The sequence below is a fragment of the Rhipicephalus sanguineus genome, chromosome 1 (assembly GCF_013339695.2).
Source record: "Rhipicephalus sanguineus isolate Rsan-2018 chromosome 1, BIME_Rsan_1.4, whole genome shotgun sequence".
Taxonomy (NCBI): domain Eukaryota; kingdom Metazoa; phylum Arthropoda; class Arachnida; order Ixodida; family Ixodidae; genus Rhipicephalus; species Rhipicephalus sanguineus.
Window position 1 is genome coordinate 139,645,024 of NC_051176.1, and position 16,938 is coordinate 139,661,961.

General features: G+C 45.6%; 1 protein-coding gene across 2 annotated transcripts in view; it reads left to right on the forward strand.

Annotated features, from left to right (window-relative positions):
* LOC119399068 (kynurenine aminotransferase) overlaps positions 1 to 16,938 on the forward strand; it is a 67,637-nt gene that overhangs the window by 11,577 nt on the left and 39,122 nt on the right. For both annotated transcript variants that reach the window (XM_037665886.2, XM_037665892.2), the window contains 4 exons: positions 2,670 to 2,814; positions 4,209 to 4,358; positions 5,496 to 5,582; positions 16,770 to 16,889. In XM_037665886.2, the coding sequence (XP_037521814.1) occupies positions 2,670 to 2,814; positions 4,209 to 4,358; positions 5,496 to 5,582; positions 16,770 to 16,889 (502 nt within the window). The remainder of the gene's footprint in view (positions 1 to 2,669; positions 2,815 to 4,208; positions 4,359 to 5,495; positions 5,583 to 16,769; positions 16,890 to 16,938) is intronic.

Genomic DNA, 16,938 nt, shown 5'->3' on the forward strand with positions numbered 1-16,938 from the left:
AAGAAGATATCCGCAATTTGTTTTGCCGCCAAAGATTTTTTCGAAGCTCAGGAAATCAATAATGACAAAGAGGTGGAGTGGAGCGCTCATCCGCTCTGCTGTTTTGGCCAACTTTCATTATGAATTGCGCAAAATATATTAAAGTTAGGTAGCTGAAATTTATTTAACTAAATATATGCATGTTTTTGCTTCTGCTCAGGTATTTTTATTTTTTATGTGTAGTGTAGATGTTTTTATAAAAAACCGCAAAATTGGCCCAGGAAACGTTATTTTCTTTACTTTGAAGGTCTTTATCTAAAAAAAGCCTTGTAGTAAAGCAACAAAAATTCCGCATTACGTTCTTCGCATGCTTATCTACCAAACTGCCGAATCTTATATAACGTTTCAGTAAAGAGATATGATAGGGCTAAGTTCAAGAAAACACCGAACAATGGAAACTTCTGACAACAGTTAAAAAAGAACCCCATTTTTTACATTTCTTAAACTTTGTCCACTTATTCTCCTCCACATCAGCTTTCACAATCATTAAAAACATGTTGCATAATGTCGTTCCACTAATAGTTACGGCCCCTCCAATAAGACCCTTAGGCAAGGATTGGCAATTCCGACTTCTTGCCCAGCAAGTGTATAAAATGCAGGCAGGATTGAACTTTTTTTTTATTAAAAGGCCAGCAAGTACCGAAAAAGGTGTCGCCGGCACTGAAGACGTTAATTTTGAAATTATTTGGTCACTGCAGCGGCCACAAGCGCGGGGCTACCGAGCAGGCGCGCGCGCACCCGAGATGCTCGTTGTAAGAGACGGCACAGTGAGAGCTCGTTTTCACGTCCTCAGACCTATTGAGTTCAAAACAGCAACACCTCTCGGGTGACTTGAATGCACGTGCACTGGGGCTTCGCTATTCTCTCCGCCCTCTGTTCACATCACAGCTAGGCGCTGATAACACGGCAGAGATGGAAGCAAGATGAAAACTATAAGGGAACTATGAGCACTCGCTTCACGCACGCTGCTGCCAAAGAAACTGCGCTGCGCCAGTTGCGATCAGTGGAAAGCATGAACGTGGCGCTCCAGTGGCAAAGCAAAATATGGAATGTCAAAGGAAAGAAAAGCAAAACTATCGGTAACCAGACACGCTTGCCTATCTTAGATGTCGGCAGCAGACGGCCTGAACTGGCCGCGCGTTCGGTTCACACTTCATTCGGCGTGGATAGTTCTTGTGCTTAGCTCTTGCTCTACTCCTCCTGTGCGTCTCATGGCAAGAAAGTATAGCTCTGAATGAGTGTATTGTGGAGACTACCTTTCGAAGCACAAGAAGCTTAAAGGAGTACTGACACGAATTTAAGAAAATTTAGGATTGTTGCTCTAAATAAAAATACTGGTGTCGAGAAACCTAAAACAACTATTGTGGTGCCTGGGAATGCATCGTATATATTTTAATTAGCGCCACCTTAAAAAGACACTTTCGGTTTCGATATCGAGGGGGTGGCTTCTCAGTGACTTTTCATAGCCGTGTGACGTCACAGGCATAGAGTTTCCTACAATACTTACTAGAGGGAACTCTGGCGCTAGTGTCTATGGGAGCTGCAACGCATGACGTTTCAGCCAGCATGGGAATGATGGGTAGTACACAAATTTGTCTAAACTTCGTACTTTCGGCTCCGTTTGGCTCCGCGTCGGCTGCGTCCGCTTTGTTGCAAAACAAAGTTCAGCAAAAGTCAGCAGTTTCACTTCGCCACTTTAACTTCTTTAGGCTAAACGACTCAAATCTGGTCACGAAGTTCACAACGATCCATTCTTTAACCGAAAGAAAACCAAAACACAGCAATAAACAAAGCCACAAGTACGTTTGAAGCCGCAAGCATGAAGACTAGGCAAATTTGTGTACTACCCATCATTCCCATGGTAGCTGAACGATCGCAGCGCCAGAGTCCCCTCTAGTTAATTTTAGGAAACTCTATGGTCACAGGGATACAGAAATTCGCAACGTACTAGCGGTAAATCCGCCATCTGCTCGTGTTGCACATAAACAACGATGAGTGAATTGTCGTCCAGTGTCCCCGACAGTGATTTCTATGATTTATCTATAGTCTGCATGCAGGACGCAGAACTCGCAAACTCGGGGAAACTGTCTTGACTTGTCGGGATAATGTCCTTGCAGTGGGGCTGGCTTGCAGATGATCAGCGACGAGTTGTCCACTACCTGAACTTGCATTCATATGCTGCAAGTTCAGGTAGTGGACAACACTTGGCGGTGTATTGTAGGTCGTGTGCTAATTGCAAGCCACTCTTTGAGGAAACAAAAGTGTTGGGGCGTGCCAGAGAAAAAAGGGCACGTGGAATATTGGAAGCGTCTGTGATCTTGAGGCTTCGTCCAGATAAGTGCGTGAGTGAACCCTCTGTTTATCTACACAAAAGAGAGCTTGAATTTTTAGGGTAGGCGAATGGCCTTGAATATAGTGTGTGATACTGTCGCGAGTGCTTGTGCGCATCTGTGTTGTCAGAAGTGGAACTTTGATGTTTTCAATAAATTCACTTGTTAGTCTGCACCCATGTGCCTGTACATTCATTTGACATAAAATATTGGCTTATATTTTTGATTACATGCCATGCATGTTGAAGGTCATCTGACACCCATCATTCTATGGTATTCCTTACTTTTTCCATATGCCAGGGTGGAGTTCATTCAGCTTGCTCTGGAAACAAAGCCCATTAATCTGGGTCAAGGGTTCCCGGACTTCCCTCCACCAGACTTTGTGGTTAAAGCCCTCCAGGAAGCCGCATCAGGCAACTTGCTTCACCAGTACACACGAGGATATGTGAGTAGTCAATGCTACGGCAGCCTCTATTATATATTTTTTTTTCATACTTTACATGGTCATATTGTTATCATTGCATTCTGAAATGTGGTCAGTTAGTATACTAGTGTTCAACCCCTAAATTAGTGGTATAACATATTCCTCCAAACTTGGTACATCTTTTCCTGATACCCGGAACTGGACTGATACCATGCATCAGCCTTGATCGGCAAATTATTACTGTTTCTAACGAGTGCACTTGTTGGCGGATTTGACTTTGCTAGCTTAAAAGAATTCATACTCAAATAGGAGGTTGCGTGGCATAAGTGGATAGCTCATACATTTTTTGTCTTATCTTTGATGTATGTCAGCTGATATGCAGTGATGTAAAAAGAGTAAGGTAGGACTGCTTTATTTCCAAGCATTGTTTTGAATGCTCATTACCTCTTTGGCACGAGGATATACCATTATCATCTTCCACTAGTGGTGGAATAATGGCAAAGCTCGATCACATCTGGGAGCATCCGCTTCTGCAGCATAGAGCTTCAAAAGTTTCATCATGTGAATGTTGAAACAAGACGGAAGTTCTGGGGAAGACGGAGGCTTGAAGTGATAAAAATCGTTCAACATGTGAACGTCACTGGAGCCAATGTTTCAACAAGTGGATTTGTCTTTGTCAAGGCAGCAGTTTGCTGCCCTGACTAAGGCAAGTCATTTTGTTGAAATGTTGGCTCCAGCAGAATTCTCTCTTTAATGATTTTTTATTCATATGGACGTGCAATTTTAAACGGCTATAGTGAGTTGGTGTGACATTTCTAGGATCAGGAGCGAAAAACTTCTCAGTAAAAAACTACACCAACGAAAGAAACACAACGATAAATATCTGTAGCCCATGTGTCATGAATAGAAATATTTCACAACAAAATAAATGCCTGCACCTAAAGTCTCCAGAATGTGCCCTCCATGGCAAATACAAATTTCTGCTCTGTTAATGCATGACCTTTTTGAATGATTATATATGTATCTGTGTTGAGTCGCAAAAGCCACTACACATTGATATTTTTAACTCGAGAGCCTTGGCCTAAGTGCGAATTATGCTTTTCCATAAACCTGGTATCCTGGGCGCTTTTGTCCCCCTAGCACAGTTGTGTGATGCACTAAGTCAGGGCTACTTGTTGAGTTGAATGAGCCAACACAATCCACATTTAGAAAGAGGAGGGGAGGGGCACCAGCTGGCTCCTTGATGATATTAAAGCTCTGCCAGTCATCGTGGCAGTTGTGGAACATCCATTATGTGTAGGTGTGACATGGTGTGCTATCTCGAGGAAAGACAGCTGGCCAATAAAAGTTGTAGCGAGGATAGATAGTCCACTGAGACACATAGATCTTAACATTCAGCATTCCTTTTCGTGCAGGGTCATCTGCGGCTGGTCAATGCATTGGCCAAGATGTACTCCCGGCTGACAGGTCGCCAAATTGACCCTCAGAAGGAGGTGCTGGTTACTGTGGGTGCTTATGAGGCGCTCTACACCACCATATTGGGTCTTGTCAACCCTGGAGAGGAGGTAAGTTATGTGTTGCCTAAATAGCCTTTCTCTTCTAAGCGTTGTGACTGCATGAATCTCATTTCTGTGGGGCAGAGCTGCAAGAAGAATGTCCACTGAAATTTTGATGTCTAAACTGGATAACACTAAGGCAGACTTAAAAAAAGATTCAAGACACTACTCTTTGGTTGTGTTATAGAAATTTGCCATGTACATAATGAGCACTGATATAACAAATTATTTAATGTAAATAAGTAGTGCTCAAGCTAACAACTTTGAGCTGTTGCCACTGTGTGCTTATAAATTGCAATAAATGTTGGCTATAACGATGTTAGCTTCTACTGCTGCATATATAACAGGGGCTGCTCCACTGGAGCCATCCATGTTCGTGGGCGAAAAATATTGTGCAAAGTCAATTAGTAAAGGTGGGCTTGGTACAATTTGAGTTTGAACCCAATTCAACTAATAAATTCCTTTTAAGAGAATACGTTTATTTTTTCACCTTCAAAGCATTGCATATGTGCCGCATTACTTGTAACGGTCATATAAACAAATAAATAAATAAAACTAATTACCTAATGTTGCAAAGCTGATATCACCGATAGAGGTTGAAGGGACTTGCACCCACCCAGAACATGTCATCTGATATTGGCGTAACTGGAAAGAATATGAATTGTAATATAATCATTAATGCTTTTCCTGAGTTAGGGTAAGTAGAAACTAATTTTAAGTTGCCACATATCACAGAAAAATACCACTATGTTGTGCCATCATGCAAAAAGCCTTGGTACTGTATGACGCAGGCATTCAAAATACTTTACCTAGTTGGCTTTTACTTAGTGCCACCATAATTAGCACTTAATATTGCAGTCTTTACATTAATAGGCATTAGTGCTTTATTCTGCATATTACGTGATGAAAACTCTCATGCTGAAAACCAGCACTTCCTCTGTGGCAACGAGTGAAATAGCAAGCTGTGGTGTCCATCATCATAGTTGCTTTAGGTCCCTTTAACGTGTTTTGAATGGTTCTTAAAGAAAAGGCAGAGGTGGGAGATAGGCTGTAGGAGTATACAGTATCTAAGCTGTCTCTTGTAATACCATTAAGTGTTTGTGAAGCTAAGCATCTAAAGCTGACCTTCCATTGTTTGCCATGCAGGTGATCATCATTGAGCCCTTCTTCGACTGCTACGAGCCCATGACCCTGATGGCCGGAGGAGTTCCTGTCTTCATACCTCTTCGCCCTGTGAGGCATTTATCTCGGAACTATCCTTTAGCAATAACTCTCATAGGCTTTTGACTTTCTTGGATTTGCGCAGTGTCAGCGCTGATGTCTGTCATAATGTGCTAAACGCTATATAAGTTAGCAGTGGTGTTATGTGTAGTACCAGAGTCATTCAATTCTCTTTATGGTCACGAAACTGCACCGTCACGCTATGGGCGAGCTTCATACGCTGTTCGAAAATGCCGCAACGAGCCGCCGCTGCGCCACAGAGGCGATCGTCTGTGCCGTCCACGTATTGAAAGACTCACGCAGTGCGAGACAAGCTGCTGGATATGATATGTTTAAGTTAGCAGAAACGTTGTCTCAGTACTAGAATGTCTAACAGATGTGGCGTGCCGCGGTGCCGTTCCGGCTACAAGGGAACCAAAACGGTGTAGTTATTTTCTTTACCATTAGACAAGCAGCAGTGCAAGAAATGGAAGCGGCCCATACCGCGGCAGGAAAGTGGCAATTTTAACTTTGAATCAAAGTATACATGTGTGTGTGCGAACCATTTTGACGCCTCGGACATTGTCCCTGTGTATGACTTTAACATCAGTGGCGACTCCGTGTCCCTGAAGCATGACAAACCAACGCTGAAGGCTGACGCCGTTCCTTTGTATCTCACGAAGTGCAAACCTTGATCTCGCTCATCGACAATGTGACCACCATGCAAACGACCACGTGAGTCGTCGTGTGAAGAGCTCCGAGCATCGCCAACACCCTGTTTTGACTGCACCATAACCACACGAATGGGCATGTAACAGCTCGTATTTTCGCCTATGTTTACAACTGGCACCACTGGCACTTTGCTGCGAATGCACGGTATTTAACTTGGGCATGTAACAGCTCGTATTTTCGCCTATGTTTACAACTGGCACCACTGGCACTTTGCTGCGAATGCACGGTATTTAACTTGATGGAAATGTTAAAACGCTGTACTTATCGTAGTGTCGTAGTGTTGAGGCGAAAGGAGCTTGCGAGGCCGTGGCGGTTGCATTTCGATGGGGGCGAAATGCAACAACACCAGTGTGCTGAGAATTAGGTACATGTAAAAGGACCCTAGGTGGCAAAAACCATTCAGAAGTCCTTCGCTACGGCGTTCGTAATTATATCTTGGTATTCTTTCGTTAATCTCGAAATTTTTGTATTTTTTCGGCTGATACCACCACGAGCTGCATGTTTTGAGGTGGTTTTTTCCTCCCGGGTGCTCATTTTAAAACAGCAAACGCATTCAGGAATGTAGCTATGCATGCTGAGTGCTAAAAGTAAAAGTGTGAAAGCAAAGCGACCGTTGTCGAAGTTTAGAAAGCTAAAACACCAAGGCTGTCCCACACACAACCCCAGCGATAGCAGTGTTTGCATCGCCTCTCAAGCACAGCTGCGCCTCTGGCGGCGGCCGCTGGCTCCATATGAAACTGACGCGGCAGTTTCGTGACCATAACAAGCATTGAATGACTCTTGTAGTACCTATTAGACAGCAATTATGGGTGGTGAACTGTGTACCTATACATGTGCCTTCCATGTCACAAACAGTCACATGAGTTATTAGACTGTATGCATGAGGTCATGTTCCATGTCTCATTTAGTCGATGCACATAATGTAGTCATGCTCAGTATGACTCTCAACGTGGGATCGCATGGCCTCACAAGTTCGAAGATTGTGCATGGCTTTGACTTGCCCTCATTTCCACAACTAAATGATATTTTCTTATTTGGCATCATCCCTAAGTTAGAGTACAGCGTTTAGTTTGGGAAACGAGGGCTAGTGAAAGCCGTGGGCAATCTTGGAGCTCATGAGGCCATGCAGTCCCATGATGCAGATCATATTGAGTGCGACTGAACATTGCATGCACTCGTTAATTCGAATTCCACGGGAACGCTGAGCAATTTCGAATTAAACAAAATTCGAAATAATGAAAGTGAGCAAAAATGGGTGGATTTCGGGGGTGGGGGCACGAAAAATATTTATTGGCCAAAAAAGTCGGTGATGACCATCTGCTTCTTTTCTCTGCGCACCGGCTCAAGTAGCCGGTGCGCAGCAACAGGCTGCGCACCAGCTACTTGAGCGATAATGTCCTCATCAGTCAGGGCACCACACACCGATGCACCGGTGTCAACTTCAACATAATCGGCAAAACGTACGCCCCGAAGAGTGTCGCGCAATGCCACTGGCATGAGCTCCTCAGCCCCGTCCACGTCGACGTCACAACTATCCTGTGCACTTCCAGCTGCAAATCCACTGTGGCGGAAACAGCTTGCGATTGTGGTCGCGGTACAGTGTACTAGAAGGGGAAGTGTGTCGTGCGGCGCCGGAAAGAGGGTCCTTCTTGCGATGACCGCTCCGCGCGCCACCAAAGGGCGCTGCTGGCCACAGGAGCGCTACGCTCGCCGCGGTGATACCTCTGCGAGTGGTTTGTGTGGCTGTTTTTTGTATCGTTCAGAGTTGTCGCCGCGCAAGTGCGGCTGTTTATGCGATTAATAACCACTGCAACGCCACCTCATCAGGAAATCTAGCCCTTCCACACAGGCGGCAGCAGTTTTCTCGCTAAAACGAGCGTGTACAAAAAGCACCCGATTACAATTTGTTCTCGCCAGTCGAGCCTGTCTTTTTTTTTTTTAATTCAGGAATACTATCAAGTAGTGACATACCTTCAAGTGGTATTGGATGAATTTTAACGCATTAACTCATAGAGCTTAAACATCTCTATTTAATGCATATGACTGTGTTCGGTAATGCATGTTTTATATCTTTTATATTGCTTTGCATGCTAAACAGTTGGGAAGCTTCATGCGGATGCATCTGCGTGTTGCTTCTACTTTTGCGACTGGTCGCGCGCAAGGAAAGACACCGACAGACAAACATAATTCTGAACTTTATTTCTAATTCAAAAATTTTTTCATCCCAGCTGTTCCTTTCGATTAAACCAAAATATCTTCACGAGACACAAACTTATCGAAAGAATAATATCGTGGTTTCCCACGTAGAAACCCAGAAATTATCAGTTACTACTAACCCCACCTGTCAAGAAAGCAGCTCAATTACATCGCCTCAGCTTCAGGTGTTTCGCCTGTTGTCTCTTAGAGCTGCGCTCCTTGTTCAATGACTTAGCATAGAATCGAAAACGAAGAAGTACATAAAATTTCGCTATACTTAGTGTCAGCTCTTTGTGATGTGTGTCACACCCTGGCTTTGGCAGGTCAACACTTTGGAGGAACATGGCAAAGTCTTGCATGCTTTCTGCGTTCATTTTCTTTGAACTGAAGAAAACGGTAAACGACTCTTCTAAAGAGCTCACAAGACCGGAAAGCCCAGAAGATGAGTATAGCAGACCGCCATAATCACAATGTGTAATGAAGTCATTATTGGTATTTGAATGGCCCTGCTCTTTGCTCACTGTCAAGAGCCCATTACATGTACTACAAGCAGTTTTTCTGGCAACTTTCCTAGCAACATAGCCTGCAACATAATGTATTAGGCGGCTTGAGCTGTGGTGAGTGACACACCTGCTATGATCTTCAGGTGGAAGAAAATCCAAAACAGCTTCAACGTCATCGAGCTTCCCATCATCAACAAGGCAGTCAAGTGCATTTATGGGGTTTGGCTTATCCTGGCTTGACCTGGTATTGCAGTGGCCAACTAGTGAATTGATCACTTCAGGACTGCAGTTTCCTGTTTTTGGTGGCTGTGCTACACCGTAAAAGGCCAGTGCATTCACAGTGACCAAAAATTGGGTAGGTGTCGGGCATTGTCGCACAATCCCAAACAAGTTTTCCAACTTGTCCTGACTCAGCCTACAGGTTAGAAGATAACGGAAACTGCACTGTGAGCTAAGGTACTCTGCAATATCCAGAGTTGAGCGAATGGTAACCCGTAGGCCGTCATTTTTTTTTTCATTCCCGTAGACAAGCGCAGAAACCACCGCCACTTCTTCACTCAACTACAGCACAATGCGGCGAGAAGTACGGGCGACGAAGCACTGGTCCCGCGTAAACAGCACCACGGCCGCTACATAAAAAAAAAAAAAAAACAGGTGCGGCCTGCTGCGTGGCGCCGAAACGGCGTCCGGGGCCTAGTTCTCCTTGCGCCCGCTCTGGCGCCACCACACCGGTCCAGCTGTTCACGGAGAAGCGCTTCGACAGCCGCGTTTGTACGCGCGACACTTACTCCAATCAGGCCGTAGATTACGCGTTTTATAGCTGCACATTACAGGTTGACTATTGAAGTCGTTATTAGAAATGCCGATTACCCCACATATGTGAACAGTTTGCCCTAGGACTACCAATATTTGTAGAGTGGACCTCAGTACTCTTCATGAAGGTTGCCCGCTTTACTCACCTGAAATTAAAGGAAGTTCTCGTTATTACGAATTATGCTGAGTATATTTACGTGTTTCTTCAAGACGAAGTAGTGAGTTATGCAGGCGCTCAGGAGGGTGGCCGCCTTTTCTCCCGAAATTTGACTTTTCCTCTGGCTCTCTATAACAAGCGCGGCAGGTTAGTAAAGGTGCATGACATGAAATCAGTAGCACATAAAGAAACGGCGGCAAAATAAGATACACAGAACTGACAAGCGCTTGTTCTGTGTACGTTTCTTCCTTTTGTCTCCCGTTTTTTTTTTTTTTTTTTTCTTGCGCAAGATCTAATGTGGTTTGGCAGGCCTGATCTACAGGAAAGCTACGTTCTGTGCTCGGTTCTGAGGCCGACTGTGGAACGCACGCTTCGATCTCGTCTTTCACAGGGTGCGAGGAACTTTTGATCTTAGGGCTTTCTCCTGAGCTTTCACAATCACCTGCCCCAACTATTGCGTCATCAGCTGCATTCATTCGCCAGCGTTTTCTGGGCTGCGCGTTCTTTTTTTTTGCATGTAGTGCGGATAACCGGGAAACACAGTCGGGACTACAGTCGGAAGCAAAATCCTAATCTTCGTGTTCTTTTTATAGTCATCCTCAGTGAAATGTAATGAACATACCAGCGACCTGTCGCTTGGCTCCCACATACTTGCTTTTTCTGATGGCCCTTGGCGAGAAATATTCTTCAGCCACGCTTCGCGACGCTGCAGATCGCTAGGGAATTCGTGGTACTTCATAGTAGCGTCTCTTCTCGCGTTTGAATTGCACAGCGGCACACAACAGCTTCGCGGCATTTCACCGCTGGAAAAAACCGTCCGCCACAGACGCGCACGCCAAATAAACGCACTCAGGCGCAAGAAACATGAGGAAAGCTACTCACACACACAATCACACAAAAAAGCACACGAACAACGCATAAATTCCGAGTCGACCACATTGTAGCACCACGGCCGCTGCATAATGGTAGCACGAACTGGCCTCTGCTTTGCGGACCGCGCTAGTGGCGTCCTCACCAAAAACTGCGGCCGCAACTGTGAACTCGACCGGGACGCGCTTGCCCATTGACGGCGACGCGACGCAGCAGGCCGCACCTGTTTTTTTTTTTATGTAGCGGCCGTGACAGCACAAACTGGCAATGCAACACGTGCTAACACACACGCTCCTCTGGCTCGCAGCGCCCCTAGCGTCCCCAAGCTGTACCAAAGCTGCTTCATCGCTGCGAGGGCCCCCTCACCTCCATTGTAACGCGCCGCGCACGGCACACTTCCCCTTCTAGTACACTGTAGTCGCGGTCACCTGTTCCCATGCGCGCACCAACATGTGCATGGCAGCGAGCAGCGTAATGCCGAAGTCCTTCCTGTCGCCCGCGCACAAAATCATTCTCTCCAGCATGTGACGCCTATAAAAGCACTTGATGTTCCTTATCACACCCTGGTCCATTGGCTGTAGGGCCGCAGTCGTATTTGCTGGAAGGAACACTAACTTTGTTGCTCTCAGCTCAACGTCGACTTTGTGCGCCGAACAGTTGTCGACGACAAGAAGAACGCGTCTGCCGCCCAGTTCCATTCGCCTGTCGAATTTCAGTAGCCACTTCCTGAATAGGTCACCTGTCATCCAGGCTTTCTTGTTTGCGGCGTACTCCGTCGGCAGTGACCGAATGTTTTTGAAACACCGTGGCTTGAGTGCTTTGCCAATCACAAAGAGGGGGACCTTTTCCGAACCGGTCATATTTGCGGCGACCAGAACAGTGACACGCTCTTTGCTGCGCTTGCCGCCGGCACAGCTGTCTCCCTTGTAGGTGATCGTCTTGTCTGGCTGCAACTTGAAAAATAACGCTGTCTCGTCAGCGTTAAACACATCCTGTGGTGAGTAGCTCTCCAAGTACTGCTGCAGGGTGTCGCTTCTCCAAGTAGCGCATGTTTCGGCGTCCACTTCCTTTGCCTCGCCGGATAACGTGCGGAATACGAGATTGTGCCGCTCCCTGAAACGATGAAACCATCCCTCGGAGGCGACAAAGTCTTCAATGTCCAAGCGCAGGGCGAAATCGGCTGCCTTGGCCATGATGATAGGGCCGCTCAATGCGATACTCTGGGCTCTCATTTCTTTAACCCAGATAATCAAAGCTGACTCCAGTTCCGGGAACTTCGCTGTCCTTAGCCTTTTTCGACTGGCGCCAAAATCCTCGGCTTCATGCAGTAGTTTCCCCGCGGCATCTTGCAACTTCGATGCGGAATAAGATGGCTTGACGGCGTGAACGAACAACGTGCTCGAGGAACAAAGTGATGCTGCCGGGTGCGGCCTAGGACTGCTAGGACTACTCCGCCGACTCCTCAGCGTCCCGCGGGTCCCGCGTATACAAGTCGCGCCAGGCGCTGAGATAGCGGGAGGGCTACGGAAAAAAAAAAAAAAAAATTGCTCCCTGGATTTCGGAGGCCATACTTTGCTCGTCCTTTGCTCGGAGGCCACTTGAAGCTCGAAAAAACCGGTCGTGCCACCTATCGTTCGGCCGTAAAAGCTTCCACTAGTGTTTGACGATGATGACGCTCGGCGGCGCGCGCTTCGAATTATCCGTAGAGGCGGCAATTTCTGTTCAAATTAACGAATCGTTTTACACATGGTCTCCTATGCACTGCGGACCGGACTGCGGCGACCATTTCGAATTATCCAAAATTTCGAATTAATGAGGTGTGAATTAACGAGCTTTCACTGTACATTCAAACCTCATTATAACAAAGTCACATCTGCCACGAAAGTAACTTCGTTATATCCGGAAATTCGTTATAAACGTTCATTTATTTATTTGTAGTACTGTTTCTATTTGTAGTACTGTTTCTATGACAAGACTATTCTTCATTTAGTTCGTTATAACCGATAATTCGTTATATCAGTGTTTGTTATATCGAGGTTTGAGTGTATTTATTAGTTCATAAGAACGGACTTTTGCTCTAGTTGGACTGAAACTGGAGAAACACAGTTCTTAAAGGAACCATGCAACACCTTCATAAGTGATTGTATACAGTCGATCCCGGATATATCGAACTCGAAGGGGACCGCGAAATAGTTCAATATACAGTAAAACCTCGGTGATACAAATCTCGCGGGTTTACCAAAAATATTCGTATCATCCGAAATTCGTATCACCAGAAAACATGGAAAATAAGTATGCGACAAAAGCGTGTTGGCATACGTTTCGATTTAGTGTTTCTCAGGGCCGCAGCGACGTCATGAACAGCTCTGAATTATTGCCAGTAGTTTTTAGACGTCAACGATCATACTTGTACTCATAAATATACGGTGCATGCGCGTGTGTGTAACCAGATGTGTTGTGACCCGTGATCGCTAGTAGCCCCTTCCTAATCTTACTACGCTGTTCTACATGACACAAGAGTACTGTGGCGAATGTGACTTAAGAAGCGCTTTGCACACGATAGGTAGAGGCCAAGCTCCTTCGCCAAGACCGTCCGCTTTGTCTCTTGGGGTCTTCGTCCTCCTTTCTTGGGACTTCATGACGGACCCGCAACCCAAGTTTCAATATTGTTTCAGAGAACGTCTGATTGCGGGGACATGGCTTGCATCGACGTGGTAGGCACGTGTTAACACAGTACAAAGACGCTGCTGCCTCGAGCACAGGAGCACGCTTCAACACGTCGCGAAGAAAAAATCGCGAGGTCAACGTCATCTGTAATCTAAACGCGAAGGCGCATTAAGGCCTCAAAGGTTCGCGCGCACTATCTCTGAGGCAACGACGCACCATGCGTGACTGCCGCGTCTTCCGCGACAGCGCGGGCAGCACCTATTCGTTCCTTTGCGCTAGCGTACATTCGTATCAAACGTCGCGGGATGCAAATCGGTTCGCAACAACCGTGCTCCAATACATTGCAGGCTAATGGGCCTTGACCAGGACCACAGAAAAATTCGCATCGCCCCGAAATTCGTACGAGCCGTGATCGTATCACCGAGGTTTTACTGTATTGATAATTCGAAATACGAAATATGCGCATTTAAGGCTTTAATTAAAGCACTGCAGGCCTCGACACAGTTTTCTGAAATCGTAAAAAGCGCGAACATGACAATTCGCTCACATATGCTAAAGAACAAGGCGAGAACTTCTTTTGCAAGTTAGCGCACTTTATTTCGCATGAAAAAAGTCCATCAACTTGTCTTGCTTCTTGCGCGCCGTGCATTCATCAAGTCATCATCAATATCATTGAAGCTTTCCAAATAAGTAAATTCAGCACCTTCCGCCACAACAGCGGTGATCGACGCTGAACGCTGATGCGAGCTCTGTAGCTCGGTAAAGGGTTTAGCGGTGGCAGCGGTGGCTGGCATCTTCAAGCCGCACGGGTCCATTTCCGCAACACCTGCAGCACCGGCAACGTCAGCTATGATCTTGGCAACGATGCAGTCAGAAAGGGCTACGTCGTTATCAGCACCGATGAAGTCACTCGCTGTGCTCCCGTCCGATGCGGCGCCTGGAAACGCTAATAAGTCGCAAAATTCACTGATGCACCATATGCCGTAGTGGGCGGTCATGACGCGCCCAAAGTTGTCACCTGGCACCAAGGCCTGTAAGGAAACAGTGCGCGACGGAGCTTTACTTGACGTCGTTCCAAGAACCGGTCATCATTTTTATCGCTACGAGCGGGACAATGTTTAGTTCAAATTCCGAATGACGATTTATCAAGAACGAAGCGCGAAGTACACATTCCGCAAGAGACAACACTGCACGAAGAAACATTTCTCCACCGTCGACATGTTGGCGATACCGATGGCACTTGTGGCTTTGCAGAAGGCAGCCGAGGCAGCCGTTATTTTGACGAGAAATGCGAAAAAAAGCGTAGCCTCTGAGATCTGCGTCTTAAAACGAAAAACACTAAAAATACGTCACGAGATTGCGGATCTCGAAGGCCATGCTTTGCGGGCCCGCATGCCATCGTGCGCGAACAGACAAGGGAATGCAAACATTACAACAAGGCTGCCAAGTCACTTCGAATTCTCATTTTGGTGCCCTCGGCAATCAGCCTCTTTGAAAAACACTAGCCCGTGCATTAAAACCTGCAGACCACGCGCCAAATATACCGATGAACTGACATGCGCTGCGCAACAAACTAGAGCAACGCAATTTCGTCACCTGCACGCGACGAGGGATTGGAACTTATAAGAACGCGGCCGAAAAATGATCTGTAGTTGTTAGGAAAAATGCACTTTCTGGGCTTCGGCGCGGGGCAGCGTTCGATATAGCGGATGTTTCGCTGTGCGGGAGTTCGATATATGTGCACACCAGCCCCATACTTTTGCATGGGAAATTCAAGGGGATTTCTCAACTGTTCGATATAGCCAATAATTCGATATATCCGAGTTCGATATATCCAGGATCGACTGTAATCACCTTTATATTGAGTTCTATTGCATCACAAATCTCGTGGTGCGAAAGTTTTTCGAATCTGTCAAGTAGATGTGGACTTATAGAATGAGCTAAGAACTTGCTCCTTTCATCGCCATAAGTGCGCTGGAAGCTACACAGGGGGCAATGATTGTTTCCAATCTTAAAAAGTAATTGTTAAATCACAAAATACTAAAAATCATAATTGATTATAAATAATTATTACATATCTGAGCTAAAGAAAAGAAAAAGTACTAGGAACAAGACCAGGCCTCTTGTCTTCATCTCGTTCCTAGCGTTGTTCTTTCTTCAAGTTGAGTGATGTACCAACTAGCCAAACTGAACACGCTAATACCATTATTACATGTAATTTCTTACGTACAAGTGTGCTTGGGATGCCGAGTTTCTGTCATGTTACACCAAAACAATTCCACCAAAATTTTACTTTGACTTTTTTGTTCTTTACTAAATAGGATGCCAGTTGCTTATATAGTGGTTTCAGTCCTTGTTAGGGCTGGTATTTTGCAGCAATGCCTTTTCCAATGCTTATGCCCTTTCGTGTTTATTTTACCTTGGCCAGCAGTCAGAGCGGCAGTCCGCCCGTGTAGTCAATTGAATCAGCCGGTTATGAGCTGTGAATGAAAGACTAGCACAGAATTGAGCATAATGCATTGCTACAATATACCGGCCTAGTGAACTTCTCATGCGATTTGTTCTTTTCTAATATGGAGTTGGGAAGTTTTGCTTGGTTCTGTCTTTTTAAAGGCAGTGTCTTTGGCGACTTCATATAGATGTGTGGTTTGTGATATCTAAGTATCTGATTTCGACTTTCTGATTTGAGACCTTAGAGTGCATGTAGGACAACAAAAAAGGCATCAAAATGAATCTTGGAACAAAAAGGATGACCAAGTTAACGTTAACATAGGGCTATATACAAAACAGTGGAATACGTACTTGACACAATAGGGCCGAAATCTAAGCTGTGCACGTCTAGAGCTGGAACAAGAACCGGGACCGCAAGCATGGCTTTATACTCAGCTAAGAATATGGGCTCATCCCGAAGGGTGTGTAGTCTAGGATAAAATAAACGGCTCTATCTAAGAGTAAGGTAGTGCTAAAGCAGGCAACTCAGCAGTGGTTGACATTGAAGGAAGACAAGGTCTTCTGGGGTAGTGTCTCTTCACTCCCAAATAACAAGATGGAACAAAAACCACTTGGTACACTTGTACACTAATGCACCTGAGAACTTTGTCCTTCCATTTAAACCACTATTTGCTTACCTTTTGCTTGGCACTTTTTGGTCTGTTAATGGCGGATGTTTTTATTTTGAAGGAAAAACATTGCTTTCTTTATTGCAGTTTTTTTTTATTGGGGGGGGGGATGTTTGGGAAAGCAACCTCTGCTGTGTAATTGCCTATTTCCTTGTGCTTTCAGAGAAAGCAAGGGCAAATTTCTAGTGCTGACTGGGTGCTAGATCCAAAGGAGTTGGCTTCGAAGTTTACCTCCAAGACGAAGATGATTATTGTCAACACGCCTCACAACCCAATTGGGAAGGTCAGCCACTTTCTGTATACCTCATAACATAATACATCTTATGCAGCGA